Source organism: Toxotes jaculatrix, chromosome 11, assembly GCF_017976425.1.
Source record: "Toxotes jaculatrix isolate fToxJac2 chromosome 11, fToxJac2.pri, whole genome shotgun sequence".
Taxonomy (NCBI): Eukaryota; Metazoa; Chordata; class Actinopteri; family Toxotidae; genus Toxotes; species Toxotes jaculatrix.
This window is the reverse complement of record NC_054404.1, coordinates 8,402,224-8,415,881: the sequence shown is the minus strand read 5'-3', so window position 1 is coordinate 8,415,881 and position 13,658 is coordinate 8,402,224. Positions and strand designations below refer to the sequence as shown.

General features: G+C 42.4%; 1 protein-coding gene across 1 annotated transcript in view; it reads right to left on the bottom strand.

Annotated features, from left to right (window-relative positions):
- Positions 1–13,658, bottom strand: part of LOC121189739 (protein bicaudal C homolog 1-like) — a 54,220-nt gene that overhangs the window by 4,279 nt on the left and 36,283 nt on the right. The window contains exons 8-20 of the mRNA XM_041050155.1: positions 11,336–11,587; positions 9,629–9,760; positions 7,420–7,624; positions 5,401–5,562; positions 4,917–5,104; positions 4,653–4,794; positions 3,380–3,533; positions 2,740–2,899; positions 2,600–2,639; positions 2,230–2,384; positions 1,870–2,032; positions 964–1,127; positions 499–598 (exon numbers count right to left, since the gene is read on the bottom strand). Of these exons, the coding sequence (XP_040906089.1) occupies positions 499–598; positions 964–1,127; positions 1,870–2,032; positions 2,230–2,384; positions 2,600–2,639; positions 2,740–2,899; positions 3,380–3,533; positions 4,653–4,794; positions 4,917–5,104; positions 5,401–5,562; positions 7,420–7,624; positions 9,629–9,760; positions 11,336–11,587 (2,017 nt within the window). The remainder of the gene's footprint in view (positions 1–498; positions 599–963; positions 1,128–1,869; positions 2,033–2,229; positions 2,385–2,599; positions 2,640–2,739; positions 2,900–3,379; positions 3,534–4,652; positions 4,795–4,916; positions 5,105–5,400; positions 5,563–7,419; positions 7,625–9,628; positions 9,761–11,335; positions 11,588–13,658) is intronic.

Sequence of the window (13,658 nt, the reverse complement as noted above, 5' to 3'; positions counted from 1 at the left end):
GCTGGAGCAAATTACTGCAACATGTTTTCTCGTATCTTTACAAGATAAATTAGTTGGAAAAGCACTGTCTTGAACTTCTCTTCTAGACTCTGCCAGTAACAATGGCCACATACTGTATAGGTTTCAAAGCCAGTGGTTGGCAGCGGGGATGCAAGTTGGAGTACACATTTTGTCTTCTGCACAGCTGGACTCCACTCAGGCTTGTTGCAGCGACAGACAAAACAGGAAACATTAATGAAACACATAAACCAATTTGTGTGCACTGCCTTCAGCAGGAGAGATCTGGCAGGGCAAAGCTCCAGCTGGCATCAGTGATTGTTGGCACAGAAAATAGTGACACAGAGGCAGTTGTATGTGAGTATCTCTGTACCATATCTAACCTGTTGTTTATGTTTTTAGTCAGTTCTGGCTTATCTGGACACATGATTAGCAAAGACGGGGACGAGGGGCGAGCTGAAAAATAAACAGTATCGAACACATGCTCTTCTTCGTTTGTACCTGAGATGGCGAGCAGCATTTTCCTGCGGGCTCCAAAGGTGGTGATGCCCAGTTCCTTCAGGTCCTGGTCTGTTAGAGTCAGGAATGTCTGGAGGTCAATCTGGAGGAAGTGATAAATACATTTAACTCTACTATTGCCACAATTCAGCGTCCTCTACAACAGCAACAGGAGACCTTCAACCATTAATGTCATAACTAAAACCAGTTACATCCTTAGTACAAGTGCTGCTGTATTAAAACTGCCATCCACTTCATAATAATTTTTTCCAATGCACAAGCTGCACACGCCATCCTCCAACACATATGATTGAAGAAACATCAAAGGATTCAGCCTCTGGAGACCACAAATTTCAATTGATAAAGTGTAAATTCTTAACTATTTTGGAAAAAGCTCGTGCTTCAGGTCAGTTGGTCCCTTACTTAAAATCATAACACTGAAAGAAGTGGGTTCACATTCTGTGTTACCTCTTGTTGCTGGAATACATCTGTGTACTTCCCCAAGCCCAGCTTGCTGAACAGCTCAGGCAGGTCTGAGCCTTTCAGAGATGAACTCAGGCTGCAGCCGTTGCTGCCAGTTACCGAAGGGATGCAATCCATGTAGTTGCTGCTGCTGAGGTAATGCTCCGCAGCTGTCCATAGGAGGATTAAGGCAAAAATGAAAAACACATAATGATAATTTAGAAGTAGGCAGAAAAAAGCTTTCACATCTGTGGGCCATCAGAAATGTGAAAGCCACACAAAAAAACAAACTATATTTAGCGTAAACTGATCACAGTGTTTTTGATTAGTAAACAAATTCAACTGATAAAAGTCAGATGACGAATTTAATGCGCTACAAATTTAGACTGATGAGACCAATACAATCCTGTTTTACAGACTAGTGTTAGATTGGTTTAGCGGGCAACTTCAGTGGAAGCTAGCTGCAGTGCCGTCTCTGAACCTTATAATGAGTAAAGGAGTGAGCACATGAATCAGCAAAACACACACAAGCATGAACACGCCAATCTCTGAGTGTGGAGATAAGAGCACTCACACCGAAATTTTAAAACAAGCTCTCTTCTGATGTTAGATGGTGTTTTCTCTGGAGTGTGCACTTCATCTGTTCACTTCAGTGTTTCGTAATTAACCGAGAGGTGTTTTTTGAAGCTCATTAAACACAGAATGAAATTGAAAACATGACCTTTTCTCCTTAATCTATTAAGTACTTCTGCGAAACTATTCCATTAGAGCCATAAATGTAATAACACGTTCTGTTAAACTTTGCTGAGGAACATCTCTAGTGACAAGTGATGTTTGCCAATGTAAAAGTAGAAATGATCACTGCTTGTTTGTCCTTGTAGCAAAGACGCTACAAATATATGCTACACTGACCAGATTTGTTCTGCTTCCTCTTGGGGCTGCTGACAGCAGAGGGGAACTCGGCGTGACTGGGCAGGCCGTTACCGGTGCCGTTTCTCTCTCGCCAGTTGTCCGAGTCACTGCCGTTACCCACACCTTCCCGGCTGCTGGATCGCGACAAAGACAGCGGGGAACCCTGAGAGGGAATATGAAGAAAGACAATCCAAACATTAACAAGGCGTTCTCATTGGCCACACTGAATCTAGATACAGGGTCCAACAACATTGTGTACCATAATGTTTAGACAGACAAATATAATCTTATATAACATGCACATAATCACAATAAATTGTAAAGAAATTCGACTCAAGAATGGCAAACACTGAGTCTGACCTCATATGTGGTGCTCATGCTGGGCTTGTATGAAACATGATTGGCTCTCCGCAGCTCTTTGATGGTCTCAGCTGGCATGGACTTTGAGAAGCCCAGACCACTCCAAGTATTGGTAGGGGTCCGCACCTCAGTCACCACAGGCTTCTTTAACATAGCTGTGTGGACACAGACATAGAGTGATGCACACATACACCTATGGACATCGGATTTGTTATCAGCTAAAAACGACCATCATTTACCCGTTTACGACTTGCAGTTGTGACCTTTAGATTATGCATCAGTCTGTCTTCACAAAGGGCGACGTTATGAGCTACATCCAGGCTCTACTAATGACACTGTAATATTTGACCAGATGCAAATGTCAACTTACCTTTGGTTGCCAACAGCTTTTTCTGTTCATAGTCAAATGCCTGAAAAGACACCCAACAGTTTTATTCTTTTAGACCTTAATACCATAAAACTATGCATTGTGTGTGTGTGTGTGTGTGTTGTATGCATTTGTGTGTGTACCTGCATGTTGGCGAAAGAGGTCTGTGGTGCCAGTCTGATTCTCTCCCTCTCGTTCTGCTGTGCTGCCCTCTCAGCCGCCCGCTCGCTACCCGGTGCCCTCTTATCCGCCACAGGACTGTCTGATGAGCTGGACTCGGCGTCCGAGAGAAGACAGTCAGAACTGTTGGGATTACACAGAGATACAGGTTCGTGAGCACAGAAATCCAGCCAAAATAGGTACAAAAAGTACAGAGCCACAAGGCACCTCATCTTCTCCATCACTGAGGCTGTTAATGATCCTGGCTCATTGGGTTTAACTGTACACAAGTCACAGTTGGTTATTCTAATAACCATGCTGTCCGGGGTGAGCCTGTGCAAGCCCTGCCCATATGGCAGCCGAGACCTTAACTCATAATTTTCACATGGGGACAAAATGTACACGTGTCAATTTCAGGATTATTATCTAGTTTGTCCAGTCTTTAAAAATGTAATCCGTATGCCTGAATTTGATTCCACTGAATGCAATTTCATCCCAGCGTTTCCGCAGCCATCCTCCTTCGTCCATGTCTAAAAGGATTAATAAAGGACTGCCAAACTGTAACAGCATGAGCTGGAAATGATCTCAGAAGGGATGCTAAATGATCTCTAGGTTTAAACATACTGTAGATGGGAATTCTTGGTGCCCTGCAAGAGCTCCACAGCCTGTCGTTTCCCTGATGACGTCTTGCATGAAGCCAGCATTTGTTTCAGCTCACTCCCATTGGCAGAGTGAGAGGGGCTCCTGGGCATGCCCACTTCCACAAATGTGTCAGAGCCTGAAGGAAACAAACACAAACATATTTGGATTATCCCTTTCTATTTATATCTAGTTAACTGAACACAGACATAGAGTTCACAGGTGTCCTTTGTCTTCTGTAAAGAAAATGCACAACATTATGACAACCACAGCTGAAACACTTCTTGTCACTTCACGTAATTTTTCAATTTGTGCCATTCACATTTAGTTCTTAGCAGTGACTGGGCCACTCAGTGTAAAGGAGTGTGTGTAGCTTGCTGGGCGTAAGTACAGTATGTGTGAAAGCATTAAAGTGTGACAAGTCTCAGCTGGACCCTGGATTAATTAGAAAATGCAGCAGCTGTAATTATAGTGGTTTTCATCTGCTACTCCACTTTCAGCCTGACAAGAATCTGCTCTGTGTAACAGAACGTACAAGTGTGAGCGTATGCACATATATAATCAAGAATACTGGAATGTGCATGGTGTACTGCATAACGTAAAATAATATGATGTCAGTCAATCTGATGGCGTTCTCTGGGGTTTAATGTTTGAACAACTCCCCAGCATTCCCCCCGTCCACAACTCAGAGTCTGAGTGAGCCAGTCCAAACACATTCTGAGACGCAGGAGGAGGTAAGAGAGGAAACCTTACCAGGACGCACTGCATTGGGGAAGGACCAGCTCAGAAAACAGCGGGGAAAAACGAGACGCGTGAGAGTGAAGGTTTGAGGGGAAAACCGCGAGTGTAAGACACAGAGGAAATGAGGGCCTTTCTGAACCACTAGGAGACCAGCAGTTAATCTGTCTCCGTTCCAACACAATAAAAGTAGTCAGAGAGAGTATGAGGTTAGGAGAACAGTATAGAGAAATAGAAATAAGTTCATTCAAGGCGTTTTCCTCGAAGTGGGTTTAAGGGTTACATAAATCTCAAGCGGAAAAGTTTAAATTATGTTAAGTCTGCAAGGCCGAGGTTTAGCGGAGTTGAAAATGTTAACAGCTCAAAAATTTTGTCAATCCAAGGTTATAATCACACATAAATCACAAGACTTTAAGTGACACACAAGAGGATGAGATTCTTGCTTTACGTTGACTTTTACAACTGACTTCTTAGCCTTGCAGAAAGTTTGATTTTAATTCACAATAATTAAGAGGAATACCTTCATCTGGACTGGACTTGCTTGACAACGGTTCTGACGGATTGTGTCCGCTGGCCTCCTGGACTGAGTCACATGGGGCTGGACTCAAAACAGTTTCTGCAAGTGACGCAGTTGCTATCCTCCCATAGACTGAGCCAGGATGCTATACATGTATGCACACAGAAACACACACATCAAATGAAAGAAACATACACGACAAATAAAATTTACTAAACAAAAAATTTGCTCAAAATAATGCAGCATACAGTCGATAAATGGGCCAACCTTCACATGTCCATTGAGAGTGCAAGGGCCCTTGGCACAGTCAGGGACCCCATTGGGCTGCTTGTCTATGGGGGCAAGGCCAGGCGGAGGGGACGGTGTACCCTGTGTGTAACTCTGCACGCCTGACAGCAGGATGCTACTCAGGGTGGCCTGGGTGGCAGGATGCAGCATCAGCGGAGATGAAAAGCCTGTAACAAAAGAATGCAGCATCAGCAATTTTCTGTCTGTCTATGCATCTACCTATTTATTTAAAAAAATAAAATAAAATAATGATAAAGAGATCAGTAGTTCAGGAAAAGGTAGTCCGAAAACTGACTGTGAAAGTTCATACATAAGCTGAATAGTTCTTCTATAATGTCCAGTAAAATCTCTTTACAAAATCACAGTGGATTAAAAATAATCCCTCTCATTTGAAGTATATAGAAAATGAAAGAGTGCCAAGAAAACCGCAGACCAGCATAACAAGATATCACAGATACTGTACCTTGGGTGCTGGTGAGTGAACTGGGCCAGAGGGAGGGGGAGGGTGTGGGGGTGCTGGGGCTTGGGGTCTGCAAAGGATTCATGGAGGAGTTTAAGCTGTTGAGGACAGCATTTGGGGCAGCCGAGTTGGTGAGGGAGTGGGGCGCCGTTGCACCCAGGAAACCTGAGGAGAACAGAAAGGAACGGGTAAAGAAGAGATGAATGGATCAGCGGTGGTCCTGTCAAAGCCTAGGGCCATTTTTCAAGCTAATCACACGTTACACTAAGGCCCTCAGAAAATAATCTTGGTCTTCCAGCTATTTAACTGGAATTCCATCAAACTGCCATCAACCAGACAGCAAATGAGAGGAAGAATTTCTTAAATTTCTTCAAGGTCATGGATGCAAAAGTACATATCTAGTGTGTCCTCATACCCAACAAAACCATATTATTGAGAGCACCAACAATGTGGTGCTCAGTGTCTTTACCCAAACACAGTGTATGAAAACAGAAAGAAGCAGGTCTGTGGCTTTAACAAGGGGCTAGTTTGGCTCCAGGAATAAGGCCAGGGATTCTTCTGGCAGACTGGCCTGTAATCTGAGGAAGAGAAGCATGTAGCAATTACTAAAGGCCAGGATGTGGCCGTCCACAGCTTCACCCCCAGGCCCCTGGGTTTAAACCAGACAGCAAAAAAACATTTCTACTGTACTGGGACCTCATGACACATTGTTTTTTTTTTCCTTTGATTGTCCCAGGTCATTTGGTATATAGGGACACAAAGACATAAAAAAAAGGTTATTTGAAAAAAATCCATAAATTCAAAACCTACATACATTCTCATCAGAAACAAACACATTTTTCTGCTGGATTTTTCCAAATTGAAAATCAAAGATATACAATTCAACAAATGATCAACGTAAATACAGACCCAGTATCAGTGCTCATGCTCATATGACCTATGTACCTGAAATCCCATGACAGCAGAAAATAAATAAAAGAAGAAACATCTTATGGATATTATTAAACTAGTGTGATATTTCTCCTCTAGTAAACAAGCAAAGGAAATGACTAAGCAATATAATGCAGATTTGCTGTGGTTAGCATTTGAGGATACAGATACACAAAACATGCTGCATTTATATTTAAATATGTAGAATACAGATAAACTGTGATGGATCTATTGCCAGCAACAGTGCTCATAGACAGGAGCTGTTTCCTGTCAGTTTTTTTTTCTACTGCCTTTGATGCATTACTCGTGTCCTCATTTTCATGTCTGAAGCCCAAAACCTGTATCATATAAAAGAAAAAAGCAGATAACTGGGGCTAAATATTTATCACAACACCACTTGTACCACAATCAATTACAAGACACCCTTAAAAACAAAAAAAAAAAAATCCTGTGCCAAGCTGAACTCTGTGCCTTCATGTTGAGGTCAGCGCTGCAGACAAACTAACTGTTCATCATCCTGTGATTCATAAGCTCATGATTCATTCAAACTAGTCCAAGTGAATTTGTATAGAATTTTTTTTTCAGATGGTTGGATGATCAAAGATCTGCACATGTGGGACTTAATTCTTGGAAATGAAATTCGTACCATCATGGTGAGGTCGGTTTTGCAGATAAACAACTCCTACTGTAAAGAGCACGTAGGGATGATGGTGCCATGACTCACTGGCTGTGATTTATGTGGATGCTGAAAAGATATTTGCATCTGATTCTAAAATCACTTGCATGCACAGACTCAGTAAAGCAGGTGATGGGGAGGAGGATGAGGAGGCCTTAAGGACATCTGGCTCAGATGCATCTTCAGTGGATGTGCTGCTAAGAAAGAATACTCTCTGTTTCCGAGTGTGTGACTGGGTCAGATGCGAACGACACTGATATATGAGGACATTAGTTCCTCTACAAACACAGCTTATCTCAAATGCATTTCATGCAAGAAACAAAAATGGTAGCGTCTTATCTTTCCACAGTAATTTATATTTTACGCCATCATGGAAAAAGTGAAAAGTTTCTGAACAAGTTTGACAGTGTCATTACCCAGATTGCTCAGCCCCAGGCCAGCTGAGGCCAGGATGTCCAGGCCAACGGGGCAGATGAGGGATGGGGACGGGCCGTTGGTGGTGGGATTCAGTGCCACAGAGGGTGAGGAGGAAGACACCCCGTTGCTCTCCAGACCCAAGAGGAATTTTCGGGCTTCGTACATGTTCACCGCATTCCTCTCCACACTCTTGACTATCACAGACTGAGAGAGAAGGAAAAGGTGATGAGAAACCAAGAAAAGAGAGGTGGGGTTGACAAGGAAGTCAGAGGAAAATGGGAAGGAGGGGAGGAGAGACACAAAAGGGAAGAGGGAAAACAGCATGAGAAAGAGGCAGAAGAGGAAAGGAGGGGGGGAGGAAGGATAGATAAGGTAGGGAATGCTGGCACCAGAGATAGGGAGTGAAAGGGAGGATGAGGGGGAGACAAACATTAAGGGGAGGAAGGAAGAGGGAATTAAGGGTAGATTAGAAGGATAAACATTGAGGCAGTGTGGGAGAGAGAAGGAGACATGGGAGCAAAGTTTGAGAGAAAGCATTTCTTGATCTATTGCATAAAACACATCTAGCTCACTGATATGATAGGAGAGAATATGAGGTAATACCAGTTACTCAATGACCATTATACTATGAAGCACTATATCAACAATGAAGAATTCAAAACAGGAAAGATTTTAAATCAGTGAGAGAAATGACTTCTACATTTTCCACATCACCAGAGACTCTGCCCCGCATAATCATCAAATAAAAATGAACATAAGTATAAATCATTTCCTGGCTCTTTGTGTTTTGCCAGAGCTGAGCTTTAGAAAAATGGATTCCAATCACGATCATTCTCTCCGACAAACACACACACACACACGCTCGCACACACACCCTGCTTTATGGGTCTGCCAAAGTGCCGGGAGCACAGAGGCTACAGAATTCGTTTGGACGGGCCTTGTGGATTACTGCTGTCACCTCATTAAAATGTTTAAGTGAAGGGTTCTTAAGAGGATCTGGGCTGGGTCGGTGTTTACACTGGCACCTCCACACCAGTCCCCACAGGCCTGTCTGGTTTGGGCATTGAGCCCTGGCTCAGGGTGGGACGTGGGCACCTCAAAGAGACAGTCAGGACTGGTCCAAGTGGTGAAATATGATTACAATTATTATGTGCTGTAGAACAGTAGACCATGAGTAACATTAGAGGTTGGCTTTGAATATAATACAGGTGCACCGCATTTATTGTAAGAGGTTGCAAATCCTCATATAATATGGAAATTATAAACATATTTTTGCAAATGCAGGCTCTACTTAATAAAAGACAAATTAGAGTACTTCCAATTTGCCACTTAATTTACTAACAGCAAGTTAAAATCCAGCCAGTTATTCTTTCGTTGGAATAGCTGAGGCATAACAAAAATATTTAGTTTTCTTGTCCATCAGGTGAAACATGCACGGCAGGCTGTCTGCAGAGGAGCGAGCAGACTGTGATTCCCCGTAGCGGCAGATGTCAATTCGCCAAAACTATTCTCAGTGTTGGTATGGCATGATTCCCCTCAGTATAAGGTTCCAGTTTTTTCCTTTTAAATTTCATAAACTGGTGATGAAATGTGACATGGCAATCTATAATTTATTTCAATGTCATGCTGTGACATTTGACGGAGAGTATTTCTCAGATGGAACAGTGGCTTATTTGTTTCTCGGTAGCCTTTATTTTTCTCCGCCTGACACAGCATGTTAGAGACAGCAGCTACTTTTTTCTCAGGGTAAAAAGTTAGGATGTGTCTAAACTTTAAGATTTAGGTTTTGTGGGAATGATTAATTTTATTTATCGTGTTTATTCTATGCCCCAAAACTGCCCCTTAAAATAGACATTAACACTGACAAATACCAGTGTCAGCTCCAGATGAATCCCCAGTGTTATTACAATGCATCCTCAGAGGAATAGGGTTACCTTTACCAAACTGCATGGCCATCTATTCAAAAGGTGTTAAGACTTTTCACTCAAACCCACAGCTCTGGACAGGGGAACATCTAATGTCCTTAGGATTAATCTTCTGGGTACCGTGAAAGTGTGTACAAATTATTTTTGTAATCCATCCAAATAGTTTTTAAGACATTTCAGTCTGGACTGTCTGACACTGCCGTCCCCAGAGCCCATGCAACGAGCATGACTAACAATCCCCTAAAAATTTCCATGCTGTGCGAGTGTAAGCCTGGTGTCATACCTTGCTGGGCTGTTTTGGCTTTGGTTTGATACTGATGAAGACATCCAGCTGCTCCATTAGTGCTGTGATACACTGGGGCTCCACCTCAATGTCCTCTTTAATATCAAACATTAATACCAGAGGCAAGCAGCCCTGTAGAGCAAACACACAAAAAAAGTATATCAACAAAAATACATTAGATAAAATACAATACATTTTCTTATGTCATCTGCAGACAAATATTTTTCAGTACCTTGCTAGAATACTGAAACTTTGTGTTCCTATATTATAGGTTATTTCTCATAACAGTAATTTCCTTTATATATTTTACCATTTGTAGACCTACATGTTAGCCATACCAATAAATACAAGATTCACTGCTGGATTCATCCCACACAGGGCTTGGGAAATTCCGCCAAGAGCAATATGTTTTGCATGATCACCACCACAAGCACCACAGACATCTATATTTTGGGCCGAGAGCTGGACAGCACTCCTATTGTGAGTGGGTGTAATTAGCAGCAGAGTATAGGCCCAGGCTGGCTCTGACAGGGCCTGAGATTGGAGCTGTAATCTACAGTCTGGCTGGAGGAGTCCAAATCACACAGTACACTACTGCGGGCAGAATGGCTTCTACTTTCACAGCGACTCCCCTACTCCTCTTTATCCTCCTCTTGTTTGTCAGCCTCCTCTTCCATCCCCTGCTTTCTGTGCTTCTCCTTTCCCCTCAAACTCTTCTCTCATAAATCAATTGTTTTTCACTCCCACTCAGACAAATAGTGAGAGAATCCTTCTTGTGTGTCCTGTTTCCAGACTAAGTGAAAGTCATGTTTAGTCACTGCAACAACTTTGGCATTTGCTAAACGTCTCTGGGGCCAAATGGGAGACCGCAGACAAAGAGAAGGGAGCTCTGGCAGAATTACTGCCCTACATTATGGATCTCCAAACAGAAAACCAAAGCTGTTTATGGCTGAGATGTCTTATATGCACCAGCTCAGCAGAAGCTTTAAGCCAACAGTAATTAAACAGCCATCACTTCTGCACATTTTTGAAACAGACTTCTGATTATATTCCTAAGTAATTCAGATAAGGGTAGCCTCAGTGGTCACAGGCAACAAGACAAGAATGACCACATAACATTTTCAACCAAGAGAAATTTAAATGTGAGGCGCTTCCTCCTGGTCCAAAACACTAATGCTAACGTGCTGACCTCTGAATTACTTACAGGGCTGAAATTCCAGTGCACCAAAATCTACTGTACATGCAAGCCAAACCATTAACACCAATAAGGATAAACTGTATGCAGACAGGGCATTAAAAACTCAAGCCAAGCTGATGCAAATGTGTGTGTCCATCTCACATGCAGGTATGTAGCCGCTATAAATCACGCAGGCTAACCTTGAGGTTGCTACAGATTGTTGTTTAACTCACACAGACATTGCAGCAGTTTGAGCAGAGCCAAGAAAATCTCTCCCAAGGCTATTCAAAACCCCCAAAGGCAATCATGGTTCACTCCTTGAACCCCATCTCAAAACCCACGCATCATTCACACATACCATGATGATGTTAGTGAAACAGTGACATCTATTACAGCTACCACACAGCATGTGGGATCTGTATATATAAGGAATATATATCGCCATTGCCATCCTTCAACCACAAAAACAAAGCTTAGTAGTTTAAAGTAATTCTTTTCAACCAGCAGACGTCAGTAAAACAAGTACACACCATGAGGTACTGCCGTGCCAGGCAGACCGATTCAATGGTGCCCTGAATGTAGACTGTGGATTTCTTCTGGGGGCTGTTGGGGTCAGGGAAGTGGATCTGGGCACCCGTCCTCTGGGTGATGTGCTTGATGTTGCTGCCGTTGCGGCCCTTCATGAAGAGGTGGTGCTGGGGTGCGATGTCCAGGTGGGTGGTGACTGAGATGGTGCTTGCTAGGCTACCGGCCAGGTGCTCCAACAACAGAGCCGTGCCCCTCTGGAGAAACAAGGATGACAAGTGACAAAGAATTGACTAACTATATGAATACAGAAGTCCCCCTCCACTAGAAATGGGTTTTGCTTATTGTTACTTCACTATTATATTATTAATGGGTCTAAGGACAGATGCTGCACAGATTAAGCCCCTTTATTTAAGCAAATTTGTGAGACATGTAGAATTTGACTTGACTATTATTTTATGCAGAGTATTCTTATGTCTTCAACCATGTCTGTAAATACAAGTGCAGTGTAACTTATATTTTAAGAAATCCAAATATAAGTTTGTCTTCAAAAATTGTTATTATGAATTATTTTCATTAATAATTAATATGTAAATTATTTTCTGGCTGAAACTGTTTGGTCTATAATGGCTCACAAAATAGTAAATAATGCCTTTCACAATGTCACTGTTTTCAAATTGCTTGGTTTGGTTAACAAACAGTCCAAAACCTAAAGATGTTAAAACAAAGAAAAGCAGCAAATAATCACATTTGTGAATCCAGCAAATGTTTGGCACTTCTGCTCAATAACAAATTCCTATCACTGAACAATAAGAAGCCGCCATCTCAGTTTGGATGCAAGCTAATAATAGTGATTTCTCAGAAGAATATCAAACAATACAAATGAATTCACATACAGATGTGACGAAGAGTTAATGTCATTAACAAAAAAAGAAAAAGAACTTAGCTATAACAATATTTAATTTGGAGTAATATCCAGGCCACATTACAAACTAATCGGTTAATGAGGAGAGAGGCTGAACCATGTTGCCAGTTATCCAAAGTAAACACCATTATTTTCTATATAACCAACGGAAACTATTCTATTTTCCACTGCATCTGCTGGCCAGTTGAACCGCCTCCTTTCTCACTGTCTCTGCTGTGTCTCTGTAAGCCATCACTTGGCCTAGTAAAGTCATTTCCAGTGTTCATCGGGAATCTACACACTGTGGCCAGAATAACACAACAATCCACAGTGGTTTTGGCAATCCTCGAAGGTGTTCCAAGGGTCTCACAACACCACATAACATAGCACACATTTTCCTCTAATCCTCTAGCCTTTATCTGGCACGCTTCCCAATCTTGACCGACCCCTCAGACCTACCACACACTCAGGGGCTGTGCTGCAGCATACACACGTATGCACACATTTACTGTACACAGAACACACGAATGTGAACAAATGCACACAGGTATGCAAATGAAAATTAGACAAGCATAAATGAATAAATAAATGCAAAGATGGACTTTTGCCAAACGCAGTTGCTGGCAAATTGAAATGAGCTCCACATTGTTAACAGAAGCCCAGCAGTTGGAAAAAAAAAAGTGAGGTAGTGGGTATGATTTCTTGGCAGAGATGATGGGAAGACTCCATGGGAGGATTTAACTCCACACAACTCAGATGCCAGTCGAAAAAGTGCATATATAAAATGCACATTATGTTAATGAACATACACAGCAGAATCACAGGAAACACAGTAAGAAACTCCAAGACCAATTTAAAATAGAAATATAACTCGGGAGAGATGTTTGGATGTGCTGGCACAGTACTGGGCTTGGTCGAAAGAGCAGTGCTGAGCAGTGTTTCCTGGTTCAGCTCTCCAGTGGAGGGCTGTCCAGTTCAAACTACCAAACATCTCTCAGCACTCTCTTGCCCCTGTGGTGCTGAAAGTAATGAGGCAGTTTATACAAGAAAAGTGAGGAACGCCGACAGTGTTGGTGGGCCTTGACGTGGTGTAGCTCTGGAAACCTTTTCTTGGTCTGTGGCTCGCCATGTACAGAGTAAGGGTGCAAATGCAAATATTGTTACACTCTAAAATGACTGACAAGGAGCGCACAGGTTAGGGCTCAGTTTTAACACTGGTTGTTGGGGGTGGGGTAAAATAATTCTCTAACATGGAGACTTGACTGCGTTGGTCAATTAGTACAGAAGCTGTGGGCTTATGAGGAATTTACATCTAGCACTGAAACAAATACTCAATATATGGAAAAATATACCACAGTGTCTCCCAATGTTTAGAAAAGTCTCAGCTGATGCCATCAGTATGAGTATGTGTGTGCGCAGTGCGC